Below are 27,592 nucleotides of genomic sequence, written 5' to 3' on the forward strand. Positions count from 1 at the left end.
TTTTAGCCAATCGTGTTCTGTGAATCCAAACTCTGCAGTCGTAATGTGAATATTACTTGGTGATCCATCAACTGACTAAATGTGTGTATAGGTATAAATATTTCTGAAGCATGAAGAGAAGATGAGGGAGATAATTTCAGGGACAGGTCACCTTTTAGTAACTAAGGGCCAGGCTTAATATTTAAGTCCAAGGGCTGCAAAGATTGCAGGAAAACCATATTGCACAAGGTCAGGGCTGGATTTTGGGGGAGGATTGGAATTCATTCTTTCGCTTACAGCAATGCTTTAAAAAAACCTTTTAAAAATCACAGTACAACGTTCATCCATTTCCCACTTCAAAATAGAGCGAAATTGTGCCATCGCTTTTCAGCAGCTCTAGTCATAGGCAACTCAAAAGGGACAGAGGATGGCCAGATGTTACTGCTGACTATTCTTATAAACACCTGCGTGGAAAAATAGTTTGCTTCTCTCTTTTGAATTAACTAGGCTGACTGCCATTCCAACTGTAAGCAGTATCAACTGCAGGAGAATTTGCATCGCAGTTCACGCCTTCTAACCTTAAGCCTCGTTTGGGATTGGAAACTAAGCAAGGCCAACAGCTTGGATAGGACAGTATCAGGGCTGTTGTTTAGTCTAGGATAGTGTTTCTCAAGCTTGGTGACTCTTAAGATGTGTGGGCTTCAACTCCCAGAATTCCCCAGCCAGGGGAATTCTGGGAGTTGAAGTCCACACATCTTAGAGTCACCAAGCTTGAGAAACACAGGTCTACGAGGTTGAAAAAAGTACCGAAGGCAATAGCAGACCAGTTTCCGATTCTAATCCTAAAGTCACCAGGACTCTCAGTCTATTGCTCAAAGGAGATTTTTCCCTTTATCTAAGAAATCTGAACTGGATTACTGAAGAATTGGCAGGGGAATTTGCTGCATTGCCACAAGGCACACCAGGTAGTTCTAGAAATGCCTCTCTTTTGCGCTAAATGCACCCCTTCCTCTCCAGGACACCTTTCCCTTATTGCAACTGACGTTTAAGGGGAGAACTGAAGCGCTCCTGTATTTCTAGTCCAGTCCTCCAGTCCCTTACAGCTCCCTTCGCAAAGCTAAAAATGGGTCTGGATAAACCGCCAGAGGGGGTTTTCCATTACAATCTTTATAGGTTTGTATCCTGACTTCCAGCTCTTTGTTTTTCCTTGTAGATGCCTTCCAAATGCTACAGCCATAGGACCATTCAAAAGAAGAGAGAGTTAAGAGGCTTCCTTGGGGTCAGGTAAACATATTCTGTGGAGTCCCTGGAGTTCTTTGAGCTCAGCTGTTCTCTTGCAAACGTTTCGTTACCCAGCTAGGTAACATCTTCAGTGCCAGAAGATGTTACCTAGCCGGGTAACGAAACGTTTGCAAGAAAACAGCCGAGCTCAGAGAACTCCAGGGACTCCACAGTTCAACCCTGAGCTGCACATATTCTCTTCTATTGGTAATCATATTCTGCTTCAAAAATTATGCGATTTTTTTCACGGCCTCCTGTGAGTAACAAAGACACCCCAGAGTGTCTGGTGTTGGACCGTAAATAAAGGTTGATTGATTGACGCGCCAGAAGAGGAAAAGAAATGGGATGCCCACTGGATATGCAGGCTGTCTCTTGTTTCTTTAGAAGACTGGAAAATCCCTTTCTGCGGGAACCAAGTAGGTTAGCTCAGGGTTCCTCAACCTCAGGGACTTTAAGAGGGGTGGACTTCAACTCCCAGAATTCCCCAGCCAGCCGTGCTGGCTGGGGAATTCTGGGAGTTGAAGTCCACCCCTCTTAAAGTCCCTGAGGTTGAGGAACCCTGAGTTAGCTGACCACCACCCATGAAAGAGAAAGGACAGGGCAACGCCTTGGGGGGGGGGGCTGGAGCCAATGAGCCCCCGCAAGCCGGGCTGGCGGTGCAAAGTCACTGCAACGGCTTCTCCTGGAGTGGGATAACCCCTGCGCCCAATACAGAGAGACGCTGTGTCTCTGCCCTGCAAAAAGAACAGCTTCCGTACTTGCATTTTTTCCCCTCGGGGTGAAAAAAAAATCTAAGAAACCCTCCTTTCATCCGAAATCCGATGTTCAGATCAAAGGGAAAACAACCCCAGGGGGGCTTCGCAGCAACAAGACAGCTCGAGCCTCCCGGGCACGGCGCTGCTCTTCCCCCCGCCCTCGCTCATCAGAACCGGAAATGATGTCCCTGCAGGCTTCTGAAGGACCTCTCGGCAAACAGGGCTCGTTCGGGCTGGTCTAGCGCGTCCAACTCTATGTTTTTCCCTCGGACCAGCTTGGCCGGATATTGGCCTCGGCGGCCGGAAGCGGAAGTGCGGGGCGCTCGGGTCTCCCGGCGGCAGCCTCCTCGCCCGCCGCGATGCTCTCCCTGGACTTTCTGGACGATGTTCGGCGGATGAATAAGCGGCAGGTTCGCGCGGGCGCCGGGAGGGGGGAGGAGGCGGTCCCGGGGGCGGTCTTGCTCTCGGCTGCGCGGCGGGCTGCAGCGTCCCGTCGGTCCCCAGTTGAGCGGGGGGGCGGAGCCCCCGGTTGAGCGATGGGGCGGTAAAAACTAGTGTGAGCGGTGGAGACGTCACGTGACGAAGCGGGCCTGGCCCCTTTCGCTGCTCGTACAGCCCCGCCTCCTTCCAGGTGCGTGGGACTACAACTCCCATCCTCCCCAGTAGGCGTGCCCATAGGTCAAGGAGCGTGGAAGGTGCAGTGCAACATACCCGGAGGGCGCCCGCTTGGGGAAGGTGTGAGGGGCAAAAGAACCAATGAAGTGGGCTAACAGTCCCTCCTTTCTATATGGTGTGTGCGTGTGTATTGTTGTGTGTGTGTGTATATATATATTATTGTAGGGAAAATAGTCAGGAATGTTAAGGATGCTCGCCACCTTGAGTTATGTATAAAAAGGCGGGATAAAAATACAATAATAATAATGCAGTTAATATGTCTGCGATTGCAGTGAGGGACCTTGAATTGCACAGCAGAAGGAGCAGACAGGCTGGAACTGCCTGATGACCCTGGATGGAAAGGAGACGGATAACAGAAACCAGGGGCTTGTCGCCTTCCCAGTCCAGATCTCCCAAGGATTTTTTTTTTTTATCCTTCCTCCTTTATGTATAACTCAAGGCGGTGAACATACCTACCTAACGCTCCTGCCACCTCTTTTACCCACAATTTCCCCCTATGAGGTGGGTTGGGCTGAGAGGGAATGATAGCCCAAAATCACCCGGGTGGCTTTCATGCCTGAGGGAGGCCCAGAACTCACCGTCTCCCAATTTCTAGGCCAGCCCCTTCACCAGGACACCACGTTGGCTCTCCACATTGCTGCAGGAAGGGAGCAACTTCCATCTCCCTTCAGGCACTTGATGCTCTGCAGCCTCATTTCGCTTCACATTTCTCCTTCAGAGCAATTGTTGTCTGGGAAAAGTGAGTCAAGAGCGTTAGGGGTCGTCAGAGCAGCCATGGGGCTCTGCTTCAGAGGACTCCCCGAAAGCAAGTTTGATAGGTTCTCTAGATCAGTGGTCCCCAAACCTTTTCTGTTCATGCGCACTTATCAGCATAGTTTGAGCATGCGCTCCCAGGATACGTATGCCTATTTATTTATAAATTATAGACCTATACCACTGTACTGATATATCATGCACATTATAAATCATACCCCAACACTAGCAATTAAAAAGGGGGTGAGATAAATACATATAAATGGACATTCTAATGTTTTATACCCACACTCTGTGTTTTTTCTTGAGCATCGCCTGAGGCTCATGTGTTCCACTTTGGAGACCACTGCTCTAGAAGAAGGTAAATGTAGTGGCCAGGCTCATATATTATATTAAGCTACTCTGCCTTGTTAAATAAACAGTATTTTTATTTATTTACTACAGTTTATAGGCCCCTCAATCCAACAAGACTCAGTCGCTTATCAGTAGAAGAAATGCTGCTTTCACTGGTTCATGTGACATTAAGCCATAAACTATTTTACAATAGTTTGTGTTTACAAATCTCAACGGTTGGCAGTTTCACAATGTATTGATTAAGTCAAAACTACGTATCAACTCTGGCTTTTAATCTGAGGTGTGAGCCTTGTTAGCATGCTCTGCTTTAACATTCAAGCTGCCAGCTTAAGCCAGTTACTTAGAACCGGGTCCCACTTAGTCTGATTTTAGCCATACTTAAGAAATCAAGTAAAAGAGATCATGCCTGGTTGCAGTCCCCAGTCCTGCTTATCATTTGTGTGTGTGGGGGGGGCATTACCTTTGGAGATGTGCCTGAGGAAGAGCACTGTGCATGGGTGTCTTTGTGTTTTGCAGAGGACTGTCTTGAGTTCCCAGTGATAATCCTTGTCCCCTCACCCCCTCCCAGCTGTATTACCAGGTCCTGAACTTTGGGATGATCGTTTCCTCAGCACTGATGATCTGGAAGGGGTTGATGGTGGCAACGGGCAGTGAGAGTCCCATCGTTGTTGTGCTTAGGTAAAATGATATTGGGAATCTCGGGCTCAACCCATCTTATTGTGGGAGATTTGATAGGGAGAGGCAGTCCTAATGGTTTGGGGAGGCATTCAGCTTGTGGGGAATCTGCTTGGACATGCCTTCTGCTAACATAGCATGACCTTTGAACAAGGGCAAGCTTGACAGAATGGCAAGGTTTAGGTTTACAGCCTGTCTTTTTACAAGTATTGGAATGCAGGTCCTCCTCGAGCTACATTGCCACCCCTTCGGTCAGAGAATCTGCTTTCCGATATTTGTAAAAAGAGAAGCTGTAAACCTAAAACATTTAGGTGCCTCTTGTTTGAGGGGTGCAGTTAAATAATGGTGTTGACCCCTGACATGGCAACTTTGATTCTTACTGGGGCAATGGCTTTGGCTGATTTTTCTGTGTTCTCAAGTGCCTCCTGAAAGTCAAACATTTCTCCAAGATCTTAAAATAAATGGTCTCTGATTTGTTATCAGTTTGTAAAACTGTATGGCAGCAGCATGCATAACACAGTTTAAAGAAAGCACATTTGTTCTGATTTGACCAACAGGCAACCGATTTGCCAAAACTACTTGTTCCTATAACTTTCCCAGAACCTTGTAAACATCCTATGTGAAAGGCTGAAATAGATTCCTACTTTCTGTCCATTGATTGCTTGTGCTTTGAGGTCCGTAGATGAATCCTAGGAAAGGCTCTTACATTTTTAATTTTCTTCCAGGATTTCAAAGCAATATACATAGGTCTCCTTCCTTGTCCTCCTTTTACCTTCACAAAAACCCTGTGAAGTTGAATAGGTCAAGAGATAACAATTAGCTCAAAGACCTTCATTTGAATTTGGAACTATCCTGCCCAGTTTTAAATGCTGCACCATGCAGGATAATATTGACTGAATAATCAGTAGAAAGCTGATTGTTCTCCATATATTCTAAGCCAGAGTATCTGTAGACAGCTGGCTTTGAAGTGGCTGCTGGTCTTATAGGGACAGTGATACAAATAGATTTCAGATTACAGGTAGTCCTCACCTAACGACTACAAGAGGGACCGGAAAATTCATTAAGTGGGGCAGTTGTTAAACAAGTTGCGCCTGATTTTATGACCTTTTTTGCAGCAGTCATTAAGCAAGTCACTGTGGCCGTTAAGCGAATCACGCGATCATTAAGTGAATCACGCAGTTCTCCGTTGATTTTGCTTACCGGAAGCCAGCTGGGAAGGTTGCAAATGGCGATCACATGACCCTAGGATGCTGCAACTGTTGTAAATACATGCCGGTTGCCAAGCACCTGAATTTTGACCATGGGGGCGCTGCAACAGTTGTAAGTGCAAGGACTGGTTATAAGTCCCTTTGTTCAGCTTCAAACAGGTCACTAAACAAGTGGTTAAGTGAGGACTACCTGTATATCCTCAAAAGACACACATGCATTCAGCACAAAGCCCCAGAGTCTCCCCCTACAGAAATGAAAAGACAAAATGCCCCTGCCTTTTGCCTTGCAATCAAGTTGACATGACATCAGAGGGAAGACAGACAGGGTGGAGTAGAAAGGCCAGCATTATTTGTATACTTGAAACAAGGGGGAGCTGTTACCGAGTACAAAATGAGCAAGCAGAACTGCCAAGAAATCTGTTGTGGAAGGCAGCTGGCAGGAAAGACAGAAAGTCATAATCAGTTTGCAGCATCTTGGCTTCTGTGGTACAGAGTGTGCTACCCTCCTCTGTGCCCAAAGATCCGAGGGCAGTCGTTTTATCCAACGCCTCTAGTAAATGGCCCCGTGGTACGTTCCTGCTGTTTCTTCCAGCTGATCAAGTCCACTTGCACAGTTTAGGGCTTTAAGTCTCCCAGCTGCCCTGTGCAAGAGGCCCCCCAAACACTCCATGTTTTTGTTTGTTTGTTTGTGACGTGGGCTTCCCATTTCTTGGGAAAAAAATCCCCATCATGGCTACTGATAAAAGTGAACGTGGCTGAAATAGGTTAAGGCATCTCTTTAATCCAGGGACCGATAAATCTGCCCAGTACGCCAAGGGCCATGTTTCAAAGCCTCCATCTGTGCAAGAAATTATAAAAAGGACCTCAGTTGCTCAACCAGGGGCCCAAGCAAAGGAGCAAAGGGCACATCAGAAGTTGTGAGACCTTAGCCTATCCCGGTACTGTCAGCTGGGGTGGTGCAGAGTGACAGGATTCAAAAACAAAAAGGTGTTTCACCTTCTTCGGGAACACTCACGTGGCATCTGTCTTCAGTCCCCTAAAGCCAATGGTCTTTTCCCAGTTCCCCTCCGCAGGTATGATCCTGGGGAAAGATGTGTTTGGTTTCAGGAGTGGCAGGCAAATGCTGTGCACTGTATCCACCCAAGCAACTTTTGGCCTGCAAATCCAAAGACTTTTGCAGAGTTAGCTCTTAGCTGCAGCCCCTCCCAAGGTACCCTGGGTGTGGACAGTGGCAACGGCCTGTCCCCAGCAGTATCTACATGTCCCATTACATCCGGCAAGAGGGGCATGCTCCAGGTCCCACCCACAAGAGACGCCACCCTCGGGAACATCTTCCCCCCAGAGATCAGATTTGCCCTGACTCTACCGGTCTTTTGCAAGGCCTTAAAAACCTGGTTTTACCATCAAACCTGGGGCCCTGATAGTATGGGCGAGCCTGTTTCCTGGCTGGGTTGATTGTGGGACGTTGTGAGTGTCCTCAGCTACTATTTTACACTATTTTATGTAATTTACCATTTGGGTTATTGTTTTTATTCTGTTTTTAATTGTTAGCCACCCAGAATAATGTATATGAGATGGGCAGCCTTACATACACATACATACACACGCGCACACACATATTCAGTGCATTCGGAAAGTATTCAGACCCCCTTCACTTTTTTCAATTTTGTTATGTTGCAGCCTGATAGTACAATTGTTCAAATTCATTTTTTTTCTCATTAATCTACACTCAGTACCCCATAATGACAAAGTGAAAACAGAATTTTAGAAATGTCTGTAAATTTATTAAAAAGGAAAAACTGAAATATCACATGTACTTCAGTATTCAGACCCTTTACTCAGTACTTTGTTGAAGCACCTTTGGCAGCAATTACAGCCTCGAGTCTTTTTCGGTATGACGCGATAAGCTTTGCACACCTGGATTGGGAGATTTTCTGCCATTCTTCTTTGCAAATCCTCTCAAGATCAATCAGGTTGGATGGGTACCGCTGGTGGACAGCCATTTTCAGGTCTCTCCAGAGATGTTCAGTAGGGTTCAAGTCAGGGCTCTGGCTGGGCCACTCTAGGACATTCACAGAGTTGTCCCTAAGCCATTCCTGTGTTGTCTTGGCTGTGTGCTTAGGATCATTGTCATGTTGGAAGGTGAACCTTTGGCCCAGTCTGAGGTCCTGAGCACTGTGGAACAGGTTTTCATTGAGGATATCTCTGTTCTTTGCTCCGTTCAGCTTTCCCTCAACCCTGACCAGTCTCCCAGTCCCTGCTGCTGAAAAACACCCCCACAGCATGATGCTGCCACCACCATGCTTCACTGTTGGGATGGTATTGGGCAGGTGATGAGCGATGCCTGGTTTCCTCCAGACATAACGTTTAGAATTGAGGCCAAACAGTTCAATCTTGGTTTCATCAGACCAGAGAATCTTGTTCCTCACAGTCTGAGAGTCCTTCAGGTGCTTTTTTGCGAACTCCAATCAGGCTTTCATGTGTTTTGCGCTGAGGAGAGGCTTCCGTCTAGCCACTTTGCCATGAAGCCCAGATCGGTGGAGGGCTGCAATGATGGCTGTCCTTCTGGAACTTTGTCCCATCTCCACACAGGATCTCTGGAGCTCAGTCAGAGTAACTATCGGGTTCTTGGTCACCTCTCTTACTGAGGCTCTTCTCCCCCGATTGCACAGTTTGGCCGGGTGACCAGCTCTTGGAAGAGTCCTGGTTGTGCCAAACTTCTTCCATTTGAGAATTATGGAGGTCACTGTGCTCTTGGGAACCTTCAGTGCAACAGAATTTTTTTTGTAGCCTTCCCGGGATCTGTGCCTTACAATAATCCTGTCTCTGAGCTCTGCAAGCAGTTCCTTTGACCTCATGGCTTTTGCTCTGATACAGGATGCATTGTCAGCTGTGAGGCCTTCTATAGAGAGCTGTGCGCCTTTCCAAATCATGTCCAATCAATTTAATTTACCACAGGTGGACTCCAATCAAGGTGTAGAAACAGCTCAGCAACTATCAAGAGAAATGGGAGGCACCTGAGCTCAATTTCACATGTTGCAAAGGGTCTGAATACTTATGCCAGTGTGATATTTCAGTTTTTCCTTTTTAATAAATTTTCAGACATTTCTAAACTTCTGTTTTCACTTTGTCATTATGGGGTACTGCGTGTAGATTAATAGAAAAAAATTGAATTTGAACGATTGTACTATCAGGCTGCAACATAACAAAATTGAAAAAAGTGAAGGGGGTCTGAATACTTTCCGAATGCACTGTATATATAATGAGTAAATAAACGAAACTCATGCTTTGAGTCTTTCCCACACATTTTTTCAAGGCTTTTTGTCTTCTGCAGCTCACCCTGCAGGGTATCTTGCCAAAGCTGAAGGAGGGAGCCAGACAACTGCCTTGGCACCTTTTTCCTTCTTGCATTTGGATATCAGATGAGCTTAGTGACTTCCCTCACTAAGCACGCTGATGCACGCTGCTTAAAGTTCAGCTTCTTTCTCCACAGGGCTGGATCAGTCATTCCAAAGGTTAAGGCTTTTGCATTGCTTTGCCATTTTCCAGACACGAGCAACAGGCTGGCAAATAGGTTGGCGACGGAGAGCGTCAGAACCAGAGTGCAACAGATGAGAGCTAGGAATGTGGAGGTGAAATGTGCAAGTGTTTATTGGAGAGCAAGATTCTCGCTGTAGTGACATTCTCAGGGTAATCAGTGGTGCAATGTGAATAGTCTTATATATAACAGTATCTTTAACCTGGGGTTTCTCAACCTTAGCAACTTTAAGATGTGTGGACTTCAACTCCCAGAATTTCCCAGCCAGCATGCTGGCTGAGGAATTCTGGGAGTTGAAGTCCACACATCTTAAAGTTGCTAAGGTTGAGAAACACTGCTTTAACCCTTGAAAACTGACTGGGTGAATACCATCTGAAGGCAAAATGCAGAGCTTGAGGTATTTTTATCAACCAGTGCTTTTATCTTCCAGTGGCAGTATGGAACCTGCATTTCACAGAGGAGATCTCCTGTTCTTGACCAACCGCATCGAAGAGCCAATCAGAGTGGGTGAAATCGTGGTCTTTAGGATAGAAGGAAGGGAAATTCCAATAGTGCATCGGGTGCTGAAAATCCATGAAAAGTATGTCTCAGGTTTTGGACGGTGATACTTGCAGACATCTGTTGCTATGTCAGTTTTCGCTGTGTCCTTTCACAACTGGTTTCAGCTCCGTTTCAGTCTTCACCATGGCATGGAGGATCGGAAACGAGCTTTATCCGCGCCCATTTCTTCTCTCCTGGTATTCACAATTCTGATAATCCTTTGTTGTTGTTTGATGAAACTACGCTTTACCTGAACCAGCAAACAGTTGTTTGAATGAGCCCCTCCAGCCGAGATCGCAAGCACCATTCATCTGGGTTTGGCATCTTGTTTGGAGGGCTCTTTCAAGCCAGAGTTTGCTGGTTTAGTTGCAGCTGCAAAACGTGGTTCAATTAAACAAGGGACCTTCCATCACACTCGGTGTATGAGAGGAGAAGGTCGAGGGAGCTAATAGAGTTTGGAAATCATGTGGAAGAACCAGTACGAATACAATGGTGTTACTTGAGGAAGGGAGCAGATGCTAAACTTAAACTAGCTTTGCCAAATCTTTATAATCCTGGATTAGGTGTGGGTTCAGCACTTTGGCTGTTCTATGCTTCCACCCAGGTTATATCTTTTTTGTATTCTGTTCTTACTGTTAGAATTTGAAAAGAGTATTTAGATTAACCCAGCTTTGACTTGAACCTGTGCTGGAAATGAACTCAAACTTCCTGCCTTAAACATGGAGTGCAAGAATGATGACCAAGTTCTAGGCAAGGAGTAGGTAACCTGACTCCAATTCCCATCATACTTGGTCAGCTTTATCTCTGGCAAGGGACTGTGGGGACTTTAGTCCAAAAAGTATGGAGGGATGCCAAGTTATGTAGGATAAACAAGGCTTTGATTTCCCTTTCCATATCTTTCCTGTTACTAAATCAGTTTTCTTTTTAATAGCAAATCGGTTTTCTTTTTCATTTTAACATTTCAAAATGCATTTTTCTTCCAAATGCTTGGTGTATTTGTGCAGCTTTTCTTAACCCCGCAACTCCTTTGTGTCCTTCTGTGTAGGCCAAAACAAAGCTTTATTTGGCAAAACAAAAAGAATGAAAAATTCCATTGACAAAGCCATTAAACCACCCAACTCCATATCATGTGAACTCAGAATGATTAAAATGCAAGCTACTTAATCTTTATTTATTTTTTTTATTTATATATCAAATTTGTCACCGCCCATCTCGTTGGAAGCAACTCTGGGCGATTTACAGAAGAGACAAAATTAATTAAAATACCATATAACAACAATCTTAGTAATAAATAAGTTCCAAGAACGATGGAGAATTGGTGAATTCAGCTCTAATTCTCATAATTCCTTTGGGGTCAGAGATGGCTGGATCAGAAGCTTCTATGGTTGCTTCACAGCAAAGTGGGGAATATGTAACAATTGTCACAAAGGTCCTAAAATAAGGTTAATGTTGTAAAAGGAAAAAGAGGGAGGATCCCAGGCATATACACTCACACACCCCACCTGCAGAACACGGGAAGAAACCAGCTTAAAATCTTGATCCTGCCTACTGGTGTATTGGGGCATACTTGCTTGGCATCTTCATTCCTACTTACAGTCTGGTTGCATTCCGCTTTGCCCATCCATTAACTTCTGCCCTAACAGTGTGGGTTGTTTTTTTTCTCTCCCTGTGCCAGACAAAACGGCGACATCAAGTTTTTGACCAAAGGCGACAACAATGCGGTCGATGACCGAGGCTTGTACAAGCCAGGGCAGCACTGGCTGGAGAAGAAAGACGTGGTTGGAAGAGCAAGAGGGTGAGTGAGCGGCCAGCCAGCTGGTGGCACAGTTAAGTGGGCGTTCCTTCCCACTTAACCACTCTGCGGAGTTCAGCGGTTTCCCCTGCGTTCGGCGATTGACGTCCCTGTTTGCTTCTGCCCATTCGCCAGATTGGAAAGACGTTATTCTTGGAACTATGATTTTAACTGTCTTCCTCTTACGTCTTGGTTATGGATAAATTTGGTCCTCTGGTTTTGAACTCCCCTGCTTCTGTATCACACATTGTTTCTGAGTTTTATGAAGGCCTTTTTTAACCGGCATGTAATTTGGAGGAAGAGGGCCGCTTATAGAAAACCTTACATCTTTTGCTCCTTTGTTCCCCCCTGTCAATTTAGTTTATGATCAGCCCAAGAGGTTTCAGCCAGTAGAGTGTCTAAAGAGGATGACTTTGTTTCTCCGTTTTAGATTTGTGCCGTACATCGGAATTGTCACCATCCTAATGAACGATTACCCTAAATTCAAGGTAGGACTTTCTGTTCCTTTGCTCTCTTGGCGTGACCCACTGCGTCGGCAAGCCAAAACATTCAGACAACGCATGGAGGCAGCTGGGTTCAGGGTCTCTCTCGGCAGAATTCCACTGAGGCATCCCAAGCCGGGCACATTCTAGGGAGTGCAGGCAATTGACTCTCAATGGTGGCTTGGTGCAAATGAGTAAAGTGTCTGGCCTTTCCAAGTCTTGGAATTTTGTTTTGTTTGGGACATAGATTGGGGGTTGAGAAAGGCCAGAGAACATTTAAAACAAACACCACTGGGAGCTTCCAGAGGAGCAGGCAAGGCACAGCGCAGCTCCCTAACATTTTTTCTGAAGTTGAAACTCTTCAAGGAACAAGGCACGTTCTTAAACCATTGGTCTTGTATCGTTTAAAGCTTGCGGTCACCATTTGGGGCCATGCGTCCTGTTAAGTTCTCTTGTGGTTTCGTTAGTTTCATCCTAGCATAACATGTGAACCGTGCATTCTAGTTCGCAAGTTATTTATGGGTTAGCACTGTGCTGACACTGTGGGCTTGTTCTAGTAAACCTGACTAAAAGAAAGCATAGCTTAGTGCAGGATGTGAACCCACCCACTGAGATGGCAAGCTTGTACCCAAATTGTGCCATTTTGGGTGTTTTACTATATATTTTACATATCTTCCTGCCCTTAGAGAAATAGTCCATTCCCACCACATTTGGGGGGTAGAGGCAGAGGGAGGATCCTGGATGAGTCCTATTGTTGGAGCTTTGAAGCTGAGAACTTCTGTGGAAACCTGGGACCTTACTGGAGACCATGTCCTGTGAAGCAAGGGACCGGGCAATTCCTGCATTGTATTTGAAACAATGTGGGTGAATGCTCCAAATATTTCTGTCTTGTTCTTTTCCCCCCACCAGTACACTGTCCTTTTTCTCCTCGGCTTGTTTGTCCTCGTCCATCGAGAGTAGCCTGTCACCAAGGAAGTCCAGCGGAGGCTTGGACCATCCCTCCGAGTAGGCGGTGGGATGTGAAGTGTGTCCCATTTCGCTGCTTCTTAATCCAAGTTGGTTTGGTGTTGGGTTTCATTTTCTACGGCTGCTGTGTCCCTGGAAGGTTGATCTCAGTATTTTGAACAGTTTGTCACACTTTAGCATTTTTGTACATTGGTGAATTTTTATATTAAAAGTTTTAAGCCAATGCCTTTTGCCTTTTTCTGAGTTCGTGGGTTCTCTTTTCAACTGACTCCACTGGAAAGTATGAAAATCAGATTCTGGTTAATGGCTCAAGATGTCTCTGTGGACAAGCTGTGTTCCTCCAAGTAAGAATAAAGTAATCTTAGGACCAGTGAATCACAACTATACATTCCAGTTTTAAAATAATAGATGTGTGGCACCTCTCCACTTTCAAGTTGATAGGCCTGGGACCAAATGCTGGGTTTTACATATTGAAAATACTGGCTTTTTAATTTTAGTAAGAAAATGCTGGAGACCATGCATACGCAATGGCCTGTATGGTGAGGAAGAGCCAATGCATTGGGCCTGGGAAGATCAAAGCTTCATAGCATTCTCACTGCATTTTGGCTTCGGTGATTCTGTAGCCTCTGATGCAGTTTCTCTTACCACCTCCACTTTTAGCAAAGCCGCAGTAAAACACAGCCCTGTGGGTGGCTTAATTTTATCTGATTGTTACTGCCATTGAGAAGGATCTCAACTAAGCTGCTGCTGACTCAAAGGTCCATTTAGCACAACAGGCATAACTGAGTCATGGCGAGAAGTTAGTGGTTCATGGAACCATGTTTAATTGACTCAGCCACTTAACCAGAGACCCTCGGTCCCTCTGGGGTTGGTTAAACAAACTCCACCATCACTAGTGAGATAACTGGCCCCAATCCTCCACAGCTGACCTGAAAACAGATTAAGCAACATGTCCCGGACTCCCTGCTCTAATTTTATTCCTCCAACCACCTTCTTGCGGAGTAAGCTGAGCTGAGGATGATGGCTGGGTTTACTCATTCCTGCTTTCATTTGTTGGTCAAGCTGCATCTTTCCCCCCTTTTAAATCCCAGAGATGCTGCATTTCTTTTTTATGTCTTTTTTGGGGGGGGGGAGGTTCTAATGCAAATGTTGCTAATCAACACCTTTGCAGCGCTGAATGGAAATGCTGCTATTTTATACACAAGGGACAGCTAATTGCTGTGAAGAGAGGTGTTACCCCTCAAAAATTGCTGAATAATAATGATCTTTTTTTTAAAAAGCATTAAAGCACTTCTCCCACATCTCCACACACACATTTCACTTCTAAGTTGCAGGATTTCAGAAAGAGCAAAAGGAATAATTTCTGCCCACCCTCCAGTCTTCTGGAAGAGGTATTTCTTTTGCATCCTTGACCCTCCCAAATTTTTAGGCCACTCTTCACTGAAGATCTGCCATCATGTCGGTGTTGACTCCTAGTGAGCATATAAATAGATTTCCTCCAGAAATCCCTGTCCCTAACCAGGTCCCTCAGATCACAGATCTCAGTAAAGCAACTTTACTGAGTATTTACAGGTTGATATTTAAGTTAAACTTGGGTTTGTATTGGATTCCATGATAAGGGCGAGGTTTAAATGTTCTTTTCTGGCATTTTTACTAATAAGTTACTATAAATTCAGGGAAATAACACCAAGAGTTCCATCTATCCATCTTTAAAATGGTTTCTTCTTCAACCTCAGCAAACATAGCTAAGAAACAATAGGAAAGGCCAGTAAGGGGTGGGGCCTGAACAAAAGTGGGTGGAGCAGTCACTTTTTTCTCCTCCCCCTTCTCCATTTTTCACCGGAGCTGCTTGGAGGGGAATGGCTCATCCTTCTGCAAAAGTGCATCTGATTGCTTGGGAGTTGGAAACTAGGTTAAGGGTTGAATGCAGACCCTATGCTTCTTGGTCCTGCTCTGCTTGACAGCAGTCTTTCCCACCTCCGGTTGAGTTTCTAGGAATTAAACCTGGATCCTTCGCATGCAGTTCCCCTAAGCCATCATCTGCTTCCTGATTGCACTGGGGAAGTTGCTGTTTACTGAACCACATTCAACTCGCAGTTCAGTATGATTGCAGACCAGCATTGGTGGGAATCCTTGACTTTTGACAAGGTCTTCTCCAGCCCTGCTTGGAGATGTGTGAAAATGAATTTTGGATCCTTTTCATGCGAAGACTGCTCATTGCCCCATTATACTGCATCCCTTTTCAAGCAGACCAGTTCCATCTTTGCCCCAGCAGATACACCCCTCTCCTGCTTCTTTGGGCTTATTGGATGTCTTGTTTCCCTTCCCAGGTTACCTGGTTGAGATGTTCCGAATCATCTGGTCAAACCTGGGATGCTTCCAGTAATTGATCCAGGACTGGGAGTCTGGGGTTTCTTTAGTTGCCCAATAATTGGGGTCCCTTAATTTCCACTCCCTGCACCTCCTGCCCCTAATTCTTGAGAGGGCTTTGTGCTCTTTTATGCTAGCCAAGCCACCACTGACAGCTAAACCCCCACACACACACACCCAAAAACCCCCTTAGGCTTTAATCCTCTTCTGCACTCTGCATGCCCACACACAGCCTAATCCTGAAATGTGAGCAATCCATTGCTTCCAGAATAGAGTTTAAGAATGAATAATGCCATCTTGCTTTGTTAGATCTCTGGGCAACTCTGCAGCTTTTTTATTCAAAGCAAAGTATGTTCCTTAAGACAATATTCTCCCCAAGGCACCACATCTGAAGCCTAACATGGAATTTAACTGCCCGGAGAGAGCACTAGTATGAATAAATGTAGTGTAACTTTATACAATGCAAAGGAGGAGGTTGCAAAAAATGTGGGGAAAGGAGGGCACAAGCTGTCTTCAGGATGTCAGGCGGGGGACCAAGGGGTTTCTGGTCACCAGAACCCATGATTTAGAAGAATTTCCGCAGGTTGGATCATATTAATTGGTTGCTGCGAAAACGATGAAGTGCCTTGTGGCATCTTTTAAGGTGAATGTGTTCATTACAGCTGATGTTTTCATGGTGAGGAGTTGACTTTACTGATGGCCCATAGCAAAAATTATATCACCCTGGATCTGAGCTCAGATCCTGGAGACAATGTGGACCCAATCAAGTGTTTTGCTTGGCAAACGTCTATAAAAGGATGGGAATTTCGCATGATCATGAAGAGGGTGGGAGATAGGAATAGCTTTCGCTGGGTTAACATTTCCCCAGCCCTCCCCCAAGTTCCAAGCGTAAGCCTTAAGGAAACGTTCAGGCATCCTGCTTCGAATGGAGGGATGGGCTCCATCTTTTGAGAACTCCTCTGGGGGTTTTAGGTTCCAGCTTGCTGGTTATAGGGCAGCTTCAAATCAAGTGGCTGATCTGGAAAGGGTCTTGGCTATTTAGTCCAAGGCACTGCCTCCTACAGCTGCCTATTGCTCTGGGTATGCTCAGAGGCATTCTAATCTTTTATGGATGCCAAGATTGAGCCTTGGCATTTACGAGAGAGCCAGACTTCGGGGAGTGCTGATCAAATGTCTCTCCTGCAGACTCTTCGGTCTTCTCTTTTCCCTCCCCTCCCCTCCCCTCCCCTCCCCTCCCCGCCCCGCCCCGCCCCTCCCTTCCCAAGGGACCCGGCCAGAGAGGGGTCCCCAGGCTCCTTCCGAAGCTCCACGGTTCGGGCAGACGGCCCTGCCCGTCGGCTCAAAGGCGTCGCCCGGGCCGCCGGGCCGCGCTTCAGTCCCCGCCCCTGCAGCGCCGCTACTTAAAGCGGGGACGGGATGCGAAGGAGGAGACGGCGACGACCCGAGACGGGCTGGGAAAGCAGGGCAGAAAGGCGCCCCCCGGTGGCACGACGAGGCACGGCAGGGCGTCCCTCCGTCGAGCCATGGCCAGAGCCGGACTCGCCCGGAGCCGGAGCCGCAGCCTGCGGGCGGGCGGCGTGGCTTTCCTCATCCTCTTCTCCGCCCTCTCCGCCTCGCCTGCGCTCGCCGAGAACAGGAACGGGCCCATCCGGCTCAGGGAGAACCTCTGGGCTACAGGTACGGCTCCTGCGGCTTCCGACGGGGCGCCCGTCCTGCAGAGGGGCGCCGCGGCAGCTGCCCGCGCTGCGCGTCAGCGCTGGGCGCCGTCGAGGAAAAGCGCAGTTTCTTGCTGGACGCGAGGGGCGCGGGCGGGGGTGGGCTCTTTGGGATCGGCCGCGCACCCCTAAATCTTGGGGGACGCCTCCAAGAGAAGGGAGAGGATGAGGGCGTGGGACCCGTCCTTCAGGATCCCCGCCTAGCCTGGACGCTGGCGGGGCGTGGAAAAAGTGAAGCCTGGCACAAAGTTGAGCGGCGTGGCAGCCTTGCCTGTGCTGGCGTGGCCAACCCTGTGGCGAAGCTGCTTTTCCTTTATTTCAGGGGTCCCCTTTGGCGCCCCTTTGCCTTTGTTAGGCGCAGACACTGCCATAAAATGGTACTCCAGCTGAATGGCTGGATCGTTACACGTTTGGGGTGGGGACGGGCTTGTTCAAAGCGCTACACCGAGCGGGAATACTCCCTTCAGCACCCGGAGGGGGACAGCTCCGGAAAACACCCTCGTCGTGGGGATAGAAACACCAATGGATCGCCTGTTATTTGCGGCAGGGGGCGAGGGTGGGGGCGGGCAGAGGAGCTGCTAAAATTCGGAATATCTTCGAATTCACCTCTCCAGTCCGACTGATTGACCAGCTCTCCCTTCAGGGACCCCAGTGAGTACCCTGAATTTGCCAACCTGTGTCCTTAGAAGGCAGGGCAGGAAAGCCGATCATGTCTTTCATGAGCAAGTGCAAGCACAGGAGGTCTCTTTTCTTTTTAAAATGGGCATGTTAATAATTTTATTCATGAATACACAATCCCTTCTTTAATCAATGTCATACATGTGTGGATAGACTGAGTGCACGTTTCTTCCTTAATAACTCCAGATTTAAAAGTGATGGAATGTTAAAAACAATCATATTGTCCTTTAAAAAGTTAAATGCTATTTCTCCAGCCAACTGATAGATCATAAACTAAGCAGCCATTCTGCTCTGGGAAATGCAGGTGGAGGTAGCGAAACAAAGAAGGATTCAAAAGAGGGGAGGGGGAAGGAGGGAGGGAAGGAAGGAAGGAAGGAAGGAAGGAAGGAAGGAAGGAAGGAAGGAAGGAAGGAAGGAAGGAAGGAAGGAAGGAAGATAAAATGAGGGAGGAAGGAAGGGAGGAAAGGCAGGCAGGCAGGCAGGCAGGCTGACTCTAAAGTACCAAGACAAATAAAGGGATGTCCATGACAGCAGTAAGAAGGAAGTGCACCTGGTGAATCTCCCAGGAGAGGTTGGAACCAGCCCTGTGTTGATTCGTTTAATCTAGAATTCTATGTATCTGTGTCATTTCAGGGCATTTTATGGGGAAGAAGAGTCCCCTGAGCCCCACCCCTCTCCACTCATCATCCTTGGAAAGAGCAGAGCCCAATCATATCCCCAGAGCCTTCAGTCCAGCAGTCACTAGCATTGTAGATGACACGAAGGACCTACTGACAAGAGAACTTCTCAAAATCCTGTTGCAACAGAAGCTTCTGGAAGAGAACCAAGGCAAACAGGATCCCAAAGAGCAGGTGAGATCCCTCCAATTTCCTGTTTGGAAGGAATGTGCAATTGCCAGGGCTCCACAGAGCTAGTCACGAGGCCCACCCTTACTTTCTCAGCCTCCAGGCATCCTCCTTCCCTACGCATTTCTCATATAACTCCAACCATGCCCTTTCTCAGGGAGCTGATTCACTGCCGTGCAAAATGCTGGAGGGCTGGTACTTGGCCTGCCACCTCCAGTTGGGTTCTTATGGCTGCAACATCTAGCCTAGCTTTTGCATTCTTCTTTCTCCTCCTCCTCTTCCTCTTCCTCCTCCTCTTTCGTCTCCTCCTCCCCTGCCTTCTCTCCCTCCTCCCAGCTGTTCATAATCAAAAGAATTGCCCAACTATGAGACCAACACAGATCTCTTAAGTTTTTCTTTTTCCTTCTTCTTCTTGTTCCTGGTGGGACTGACTGAAAAGGAACACGCAGGGAGCTTTGCAGGAAGTTTAAAAGAGGTTGAGGGCTGCTTGGCATGAATGAAAGGCACTGAGAGAGATTTCAGAGAAAGCCAGCAACACTTAGATCCAAACTGTTGGGAAGCCAACCAGATAGGCAAGAAGGTCTTCTCCTGAGCCAGAGTCTTGATCCATCCTGCCCAGGACTGTCAACCCTGACTCTCAACATGGATTGAACTTGGATTTTCTGCAAACCACACAAAGACAATGTCCCTTCCCTAAAAATAAGATGATGTTTCTAGTCCCCGTGATTCTGAATGAAATACTGATTTAGATAAGAAGCATTCCCCACTCCCACTCCATTTTTTCAGCCAAGAGTTTTGCCACTCTTTCCAGAGATGGAATTGAATCTGGAGCTTTCTGCAGTTCAAAACGTGAGCCATGTTTTTCTCCTCTATTTTACCCCTAGGTCACATTTCCTCCATGCACTCAAAAGGGCAAATCCCCAACTGCTTTATCTCACCTCGACCTCTTTGTTTACTGCTATTGTCCTACAGGACAAACAACAGAGACTGGACTTGTGCATTGTGCAAAACCATCCTAGGTTTCTTCGGTCTGGAGGGATTCTGGTTTAGAGACAGGCCACAAACAGCAAGTGGAAAAGCCCACTTTGGCTCCTCCAGCAGGATGGAGAGGGCTGCCTCTTTTGGGCCTCCGAGGTGGTGAACGTGCTATCTGTTCTGCTAATCTGTCACCTTCTACTCTCGTTTTCCATTACAGGAAATGCCGTCATTAATGAAGTTGCTGGCAAAATACATTTAATGGCAAAGAACCGAGAAAGATGTGATGAACTATGGCACAAAGGTAGAGACATTCCTGAAGGCCTTTCTCAATCATAGATAGATAGATAGATAGATAGATAGATAGATAGATAGATAGATAGATAGATAGAAAGAAAGAAAGAAAGAAAGAAAGAAAGAAAGAAAGAAAGAAAGAAAGAAAAGTACTATGTGTGGAAAAGAGAGAAAACACCCACTAATTCCCTGTGCCACGGTTGCTGGGGGAGGGGGAAGGGGAGAAAGACATCATCCATAAATGCCTGTCCTTACACATTGGGAAGCAAGGTTTTCAGCAATGTGCAAACTGCACGGGTACATCCTATAGTAAGAACTGCACTGCAGTATCACTTTGGTGACGTGCAGAAGAATCCAAAGATTGCCAAGCAATACACATTAGCTTGTCTAGATCTTTTGTGTGTGGTCTACTGCAGAACCTAAAAAGGAGAGACGACAAAGAGCAGTCAACCTCATCCTTCTGTTAGCTAGGACTCCAGGCTCTTTGCTCCTTTTGGTAAATAGAGTCCACCAAGCAACCTTTGCGTGCAAAATGGTATCTACTTCAAGAGACATGTATATCCTGCTGGAAGTCATGCCATAGAGCTATGGTGGAATTTGATGTCCAGGGGAGGGTGAGTGATGGTGGGAGTAACTTTGGGGACCTGGTTCCAAACTCTGACCAACACAGTCAAGGTAGCAGCCTTGATTCCCGAAGTCCATAAGCCTCCAGAGACATCAATCATTTCCAGAATTTTATTAAAAAATAAGATGGCTACAGTAATGCTGCTAACAAAACACAAGAGCTACAATCAGGTCGTAGACGAAATTTGCTAAGGCACCCTCACTGCTTCTCAAGTGTTCCCTTGGAGAACTGTGCTCAGCCCAGAAATACACAAGGATAGCTCCAACAGCCAGGGATGTAGTTAGTTACCCCATAAGTACCTTGAGAAGCCCACTTCTGACTGGGAACCAGGCCACTCTTTTTGGAGATGCCCATAAGGACGTTGGCAAACAAAACAGATGATGGTCATGCATGGTATTCATCTAAAAGTGCATTTTGCTAATGCTTCCCAGTGAATGTTTACTCAGCCCACGGCTCCAGATTTGCTATTTGTTGCTAGAATGCCTACCTCCTAAGGAGAGGAGGAGGACTCTCTTGCACGTGTATGTTGCCCCTGGTCCATCTGCTAAGCCTGATACTGAAAATAAATAAAAAAAACCTGAACTCTAGGCTAGGGTGATCCAGACCCTGCAAATGTACAGGTATGATTGTTTGATTTTGTTTTGCTAGGCATGAGATGAAACCAAGTAACCCAGCAGCCTTTTCTTTTTTACATCTACGGTGCCTTCAAACAATGTGAAGCTGATTGACAAAACCTTTGGCCGGAGACAACTTTGTAGAGAGGAAATAGCTACCTTCCATTAAACATTTCTGCTCACTCAATGCTACTCTAGCCTTCCTAAGTCCTGTGACTGGGGGTGCCGGGAAAGGCTGTGTTCTTCTAGGACAACACGTTGGATGTTTTTTTGATTGTATGTTGATGTGTTGTTTGTATGTTGCAAGCCACCCAGAGTTGATTGGAATCAGGCAGTGCCTAAGTCAAATCAAATAAATATTCAGAGTTGGGGAAAATCTTGGGCCCATGGGCTGGGGAAGAATCTCCATTCAGCAGAACCATCCCCAGTATTTTGGTGCTTGATACAAAGGACCCATCCTCCAGTTACAGCAGCTTCTCGGTAGTTGGATCAGAGTCTGTTGTGATACACCATACATGTCATCCAACTTTTTCCTCCCTCTTTCAGTATCTGCTGCTCAAAGCATGTGCCTCCCTCTACCTAATGATAGGGCAGGCCCTCAGTGGCAGGCAGGGGGAACCTTAGCAAATAGGGTATCCCAATGGGATCTGCCTGTGCATACTCCCCTCCTGCTAACACTACAACCATCTCTTTTACTGGCACCACTCCTTTCCTGGTATGGCTGGTGTTGGCACCAGAGCCTCCAGGAGAAGTGCTTCATGCTTGTTGACCCAAACAGTGCATTAATGAGGCTGATCTACCAAGGCCTATAATGGCACAAAAAGGCCAGGTTTGGAGTCAGTTCATAAAAGTGCATCATTCCTTCCCAGTAGCTTGGCCAGGACATCACACAGTCCGTGTCCCTTAAGAAAGACCAGTTCAAGTAAGTCCCATGCCAGGTTTTGCTTTAGCTGTTCTTGATGGTCAGTTTGAAATCAGGCTGAGAAGAAAGTGTCTGGGTCTGATGGAAGTAGGGGTTGATGTGCACCTCGCCCAACATGCCTTCATCATCCTCTTCATCCTCGGCCAGGTCAAAGAATGCTTTCAGGAAGTTTGGCTGGGTGAAGTGCAGGGCAATCACGACTGTGCCAATAAGGAAGCAGAAGAGCCCTGGAAGAGAGGGAGACCAGCAGCATGAAACAGAGACACCCTCAAAACACCACTCAGCCTTGCTTTCCAACACACGTGCTGTACCAGCACATGGTACAGATAATCAGACCAGGTAAAAGGCTAATAAGCATATTTGCACCACTTTCTGACTCTGGTTGTATTAAGCCTTGCTTAGAGTCATGGGGTTGGTTTGCTTTTTGTTTGACTGAGTTATGTGCACCCAAACTGTTGTGATGCACGTAAAAAATTAAGTGTGCTTTGATCGCACCATCATGGCTACCCCCTTGACTTTCTTGACCACATCCTGTAGACACCCCTGCAAGCCCACCCAAAGTCAGAGGAGACTGTCCTGAAGACGACATTTTAATCTATTCAGCCTATTTCACAAGGTCAGTGTGAAGATCAAGAGAAAGAAACAGTGACTGCTGTGAGCTCCATAGATTAAAAAATGGAGAGGAATGGCCAGAATTGAAATTCCCTCATTTCTTCACTACCATCCAGGAAATACCCTTTGGGATGCTTACCTGTGGCCAGAGTGAGCCAGAACGATGCCCCATAGGCCAGCTGCAGAGATGCCAACCCAAACTGGATGACACACCAGGCGTTCCTCCCCGTGGAGAAGGACAGGAGTGCGAAGATGAGGAAAGCCCCTGTGACGAGAATCATGTAGCCGCCATACACTGGGACCGGCATGGAGAACAGCATGTTGGAAACAAGCCACGCACAGAATGCCACCCTGCAGTTGCAAAGAAGGAGCCACAGTGGTTAGAACTCAGGGGGCAGAGGAGGTCTGGATTCAGACTGGGCCCTTTCCAATTGGAAGGGCCTCCGCTGGAAAGAGGAATGGCGCTGGGCAGAATACTTTGCCCCACCTGGTTCCCTGCCAATGTGTTGGACTCAGATTCCACTCCCCATCAAAGTGTGTTGAAAATGCAAGGGATTTTGTTTCCTTTGGGGTTCTGTTCTTTTGCCCCCCACATTAGCCTTGAGCCCAAAGCACAAGAGGCAACAGGGACAGAAATCCCACTAGCCTTGCAAAGGGGCTCCCCTTTTCTATGCTCTTTGTAGCTCCTGGGAGAAATTGAAAGGGGGACAGGCAATGGGGCATTACCCTGAAGAGGCTCCCCCCAACATGGGCGTTCTCGATGGGAAATGATCAGAAGGCTTAGGACCTGTTTTCCTTCAAGGCTGTAGAACCAGCCACTTAACCTCCTGAATTATTTCTGTATTTTGCATTTCCCCACACGGGGCTGTTTGGCTTCCGTGGACTGGAAGCAGTGGAGGAGAAGGTTAGACTGATGTCAGATGAAGTGGAAAGAGCATGTGCTTGGGACTTGCGGGAGCCTTCAGCCCTAGGACAACCTGGGAGTCCTTTAAAAAGCCCGCTAAGAATGGCATGGGGAGGGGAGGGAGAAGAGAAATTCCTAACAATAGGAGCTGTTCAACAGAGAGATGGTTGGTGGCTTCAAAAGGTGGTGGGATTTCTTTACGCAGAGGTTGGATGGTCCTCTGCCAGAAACATCAACCTGGCCCAAGGCCCAAACTTCTCCCATCTTTCTAGTTTCTGCCTGGATGAATCTACCTTTGAGAAACAAAGTTCCCCTTACCAGAGGGTTGCTGATGCATAGTGACCAGCCATGCGGTAGACACTGTTCAAGCCACAGGGGCTGTGCTCAGCAAACTTCTCTGCCACATAGAGGATGGGACTGGGCAATCCACGTTGCAGGCCTTCTTCAAACTCTTTGTCGTAGTCGGCCCCAAACCACCACGAAAACTGTTCATTATAATTGATGGTTTCATTAAGCTGATCCACGGGTTTTCCTGCAAAGAGCCAGGGGCACATGGTGAGCACCTAAACAGGAATAGGATTTAGAACTGGAAAGGGGTAGAAAGATCCCAGAGGTCCACGTGTGAGCCAGGAGGTGCTTTCTTCCCATTGGGGCTTCAAGCTGGCTTATCTCCACTAAGCTATAGTTATCAGGTTTGGAGAAACAGCAAACCCTGGCTCAAATAATTGCAGAAGCTAATGTTTCCCTAGTTATCCACAATGGCTGCACACCAGGACGCCAAAGAGCCTGTAGATACCAATTGCCCTGGGGCTGCAGTACAAAAAAGGATGGGCCATCGGCAGCTTCTGGCCACATCACTCTCTGCTCAGTTCCAAAGCTCTTGGTCAAAATCTCAAAAGTCCATAGTAAGCAATTTAATCGGAGACCTCTGGTAAGAATGATTCCAAAAGAAAGAGAGGGAGGGAGGAGAAATGGCACAGAGAAAGAATGTTCAGCCTCTCCTTCCCTCTCTGTATCTGTTGCATGCTTCAACCTCACCCCCTACTTGGACTTCAGCATCTGACAGACTTCCCACAAGAGCAGGCCAACGTAACGCCCAAGCCCCTTTGCTTGCCTTCCACTTACATAGAGCATAGCAGTGCGTCTGTTAGGCCTGCGAGATAGACCAGGCAAGTACCACAACCAGGAGTCCTAGCTCTATCTTTGTTGCAAGGTCACCTTAACAGAATCTTGCAAGTCTGGAAGTACTTCTCCCCTCCTCTCCTTTTGCTCCCCAGAAAACAAGGGAGGGTCCCTTCTGAAATGTTTCCCACACCCTCCCTCCCTCTGCGGGCTGAGACATCTTCTACACCCCAGTTGTTCACCCTGTGGATCTCCCTCCTGTCTCCCCAGGTCTTTCCCACAGACCATTCCGTTGGCCCAGCCTTCCCCTCCTCGCCCTCTTTGCAGCCCTGCGAACTCACCAACCAAGGTGATGTTGACTCCCGTCAAGCCAACGTACAGCCCAATATCTGCATGGACCATGGCGGCGCTGAACGATTTGTAGGTGACGTTGGCTGTCACCCTCCCACTCTGCCAGTCAGAGGTGAAGTGAACAGCTGCAAAAGACAGAAATCTCTGTCTAAAGCAAAGGGGTAGCTGAGAAGCGCCATAACTCGGGGCAGGATTCCTAAGCCCATTCACCTTCCCGCATCCCATGAATGCTCGAAAGCTAATGCTTGTGATCAAGCACCAGGGAAAAGGGCTCCCTGTCCAGCCAGGAGACTAATCCAGGCCGAAATGAAGGTAGAGACTAAAAGAAGGAACCAGAACTTACCAACAATCACTCCTCCAATAAAGAGGCTGGAGATGACCCGAACAAGCCAGTAGAGTCTCTGCGGACAAAGAGATCAGGCATCAGGAGCAGACAAAGGACTTGCAAACCAGAAAGGTGAGTCCTCACTCGCCCACAGGGGAGTTGGGGCTATCACTCTCTCTCAGCCCAGCCTACCTCACAGGGCCGTTGTTGGGGGTGGAATGAGAGGAGAGCCTACAATACACCTCTCTGAGCTCTCCGAGGAAAGGTGGGATAAAAGTGCAATAAATCAAGTGTTTGAATCCCTGGGCATGGCAGAGGCAGTCTCGATCTATGTTTGATCCCCTGGGAGCCCATCTGGGAATCAGTGTGGACTGACTCAAACGAATCATGGTTCCTATATCAACAGGTAACAAGAATAGCCCCCCCCCCCCCAATTCTCTGAAAGGGAAAAATATCTTAATTTTTTATTCTACAAACTAGGAGATCATTTTTGTTCACAGAAGTTCCAGCTTTCCCAATCTTGATCCAATCCCTACTTACACTCTTTTCATAGATATTCTTGTACATATTTTTCCTGCTCCCAATCTTGCCAATGACCACTATTGTCTGTTTAATCTGTTCCATTAAAGACCACTTCAGGGAGCAGAAAAACTTGGAAGAACTCTACATTTTATGTTCACGCAAGCAATTAACAGGCCTTTTAAAAGAAACCCGTTCTACAAGAAGAAAGAAACATGCTTCTCTGAAAGTAAAAAATTCTTGCCAGAAAAACATATTACTTTTCTCCCCACTTTTAGGTTATGGTGCAGGTCATTCTAGCTGAAGCAAATTACTCACAGCCAGAGAAGTTGTAAACTCCAACTCTTTCACATAGTTCCTCCTTGCCACTCAGTGTACCCCCCCCCCCTTAGCACGTTCGCACAGCCCTTTTAATCTCTGACTGAATTAACCCATTTTTCTGGGCTCACCCGATGCACCAAACCCAAAACACAGAGCAAATTGGTGGGATTTGCACAACCTATTACGCTGGCCACCAGCTGAACCCCGGCTAACTCTAATGAGCTTAGCATGTGAGTCTTTGCTCTGGCTGGTTCAAAGATTGTGGGAAAGTTGTCCCTGATGCTTCGTTCCACCCCAGTTTGAAACCAGGCAGGCCCAATACTCACCGCTCTGCCTCGAATCCCAGGCAGAATAAGTAAGAAGCTGAAGGCGATAACCAAGAAGACGATGATAACAATTATGAGGTCAACATCAAAGATGAAGGGCTTCCTGGACTGGGGGTAGAAGGGGTAGATGCCATCAAACAAGGTCATTTTTGGCCAGAGATCTGGAAAAGAGGTGAAAGGGTGGTCAGCCAGATGTTCTCCACAGGGCAAATATAACGCAGGTCATCGAAACCTGGGCAGAAGATGGTCAGGGATCCTGGCAAAGGGTTGGGAGGAGTCGACTTCTTTGAAATTCTGGGGGTTTAGCTGAAGACTTTCGGTGCCCGGGAGAAGTCTCCAAGAGCCCCAGGTGAGCTCCAGGTTTCCAGAGAGCCCCAACTCTCTGCCTGGTGTCCAGGAGTTCCAAAGGCGCTGCTACAGCCGAGGGAGCCTCTCCCATCCAAGCTGGCTTTGTCCGAGGCTGTCCCTCGCGAGACGAAGGAGCGTCGGAGCAAAGAGGGCTCCCCACGGCCGCCTTTCTCCCTGAACGCCCTCGCCTGCCAGCCACCTCGCGGGGGGGGGGGGGGACCGCTTCGCTACGGCTTTCCCCCCGCAGCAGCCTCAGCCCCGCCGCGGCTCTTGAACAGAAGAGGTCCGGCCGGGGTTCAAGGCTGCGGAGACGGACGGTTGGCGGGTGGGAAGTGAAGTGAAGTACGAGTGAAGCACTCTTCACATGCCCAGGGGCATGCGTCTCTTTCTCTCTCTGGGTCTCCGGGGCCAGGTGGCTGGGGAGAAGGAAAGTCTCCGGCCAGGCCAAAGTTAGCCGGGCTTTGCGTCCCCCTGACTCAAGCCCCTCCCGGCCTGCGAGCGACATCCGCCAGGGAGTCTTACCCGCGAGGCTTCGCTGCACCTTCTAAGGAGACAGGAGCGCACTGCAGGCGCCCAGCGCGGCGCTCGGTTCTTATATAGCCGGAGAAGGGGGGTCGCGCGCAGGTGGCGTGCAAATGAGGGATGTCTCCGGCCACGCCCCCGACAGCTGGCTCCTCCGGCCGCTGCGACGGGGCGGGCGGCATTCCAGGGTGGCTGTGGCGGCAGCA

The 27,592-nt window shown here is 47.7% G+C and overlaps 3 protein-coding genes across 5 annotated transcripts; 2 read left to right on the forward strand and 1 right to left on the reverse strand.

Annotated features, from left to right (window-relative positions):
- The first annotated feature begins 2,296 nt into the window (after positions 1-2,296).
- SEC11A (SEC11 homolog A, signal peptidase complex subunit) lies at positions 2,297-13,230 on the forward strand. 2 transcript variants are annotated; one of them, XM_007424674.4, is made up of 6 exons: positions 2,297-2,425; positions 4,366-4,475; positions 9,649-9,798; positions 11,434-11,553; positions 11,981-12,038; positions 12,942-13,230. In XM_007424674.4, exons 1-6 carry the CDS (start codon positions 2,375-2,377, stop codon positions 12,990-12,992), a joined length of 540 nt encoding a protein of 179 aa, XP_007424736.1. In that variant the 5' UTR covers positions 2,297-2,374; the 3' UTR covers positions 12,993-13,230. The 2 variants fall into 2 exon arrangements, with proteins under 2 accessions (XP_007424736.1, XP_015742963.1); XM_015887477.3 differs by lacking the exon at positions 2,297-2,425 and adding an exon at positions 2,464-3,804.
- A 1,215-nt stretch (positions 13,231-14,445) lies between these two features.
- NMB (neuromedin B) lies at positions 14,446-21,293 on the forward strand. Of its 2 annotated transcripts, XM_088148479.1 has the most exons (4): positions 14,446-17,045; positions 18,395-18,612; positions 19,802-19,885; positions 21,149-21,293. In XM_088148479.1, exons 1-3 carry the CDS (start codon positions 16,892-16,894, stop codon positions 19,841-19,843), a joined length of 414 nt encoding a protein of 137 aa, XP_088004605.1. In that variant the 5' UTR covers positions 14,446-16,891; the 3' UTR covers positions 19,844-19,885; positions 21,149-21,293. The 2 variants fall into 2 exon arrangements, 1 of the variants encoding a protein (XP_088004605.1); XR_015797485.1 differs by having other exon boundaries at positions 18,395-19,885.
- Positions 21,294-22,060: 767 nt separating this feature from the next.
- On the reverse strand, positions 22,061-26,663 carry DUOXA2 (dual oxidase maturation factor 2). The gene is made up of 6 exons (XM_007424680.2): positions 26,517-26,663; positions 25,369-25,426; positions 25,016-25,150; positions 23,871-24,084; positions 22,788-22,999; positions 22,061-22,263 (listed from the first exon to the last, which is right to left on the reverse strand). Exons 1-6 carry the CDS (start codon positions 26,661-26,663, stop codon positions 22,061-22,063), a joined length of 969 nt encoding a protein of 322 aa, XP_007424742.2.
- Between the last annotated feature and the right edge of the window lie 929 nt (positions 26,664-27,592).

Source organism: Python bivittatus, unplaced genomic scaffold, assembly GCF_059951505.1.
Source record: "Python bivittatus isolate LINGU-HERP-01145 unplaced genomic scaffold, Pbiv_v1 ctg000530_np1212, whole genome shotgun sequence".
NCBI lineage: Eukaryota > Metazoa > Chordata > Lepidosauria > Squamata > Pythonidae > Python > Python bivittatus.

What these genes read in the sequence shown, in the direction of transcription:
- NMB (XM_088148479.1), top strand. Translation starts at nt 16,892, where the DNA reads ATGGCCAGAGCCGGACTCGCCCGGAGCCGGAGCCGCAGCCTGCGGGCG. An exon ending in GGAGAACCTCTGGGCTACAG is followed by an intron (nt 17,046 to 18,394) that starts GTACGGCTCCTG and finishes GTGTCATTTCAG; the next exon opens with GGCATTTTATGGGGAAGAAG. An exon ending in AACAGGATCCCAAAGAGCAG is followed by an intron (nt 18,613 to 19,801) that starts GTGAGATCCCTC and finishes TTTCCATTACAG; the next exon opens with GAAATGCCGTCATTAATGAA.
- SEC11A (XM_007424674.4), top strand. Translation starts at nt 2,375, where the DNA reads ATGCTCTCCCTGGACTTTCTGGACGATGTTCGGCGGATGAATAAGCGG. An exon ending in GGCGGATGAATAAGCGGCAG is followed by an intron (nt 2,426 to 4,365) that starts GTTCGCGCGGGC and finishes ACCCCCTCCCAG; the next exon opens with CTGTATTACCAGGTCCTGAA. An exon ending in GTGCTGAAAATCCATGAAAA is followed by an intron (nt 9,799 to 11,433) that starts GTATGTCTCAGG and finishes TCCCTGTGCCAG; the next exon opens with ACAAAACGGCGACATCAAGT.
- DUOXA2 (XM_007424680.2), bottom strand. Translation starts at nt 26,663, where the DNA reads ATGACCTTGTTTGATGGCATCTACCCCTTCTACCCCCAGTCCAGGAAG. An exon ending in TATTGGAGGAGTGATTGTTG is followed by an intron (nt 25,151 to 25,368) that starts GTAAGTTCTGGT and finishes TGTCTTTTGCAG; the next exon opens with CTGTTCACTTCACCTCTGAC. An exon ending in CTGGCTCACTCTGGCCACAG is followed by an intron (nt 22,264 to 22,787) that starts GTAAGCATCCCA and finishes CCTCTCTTCCAG; the next exon opens with GGCTCTTCTGCTTCCTTATT.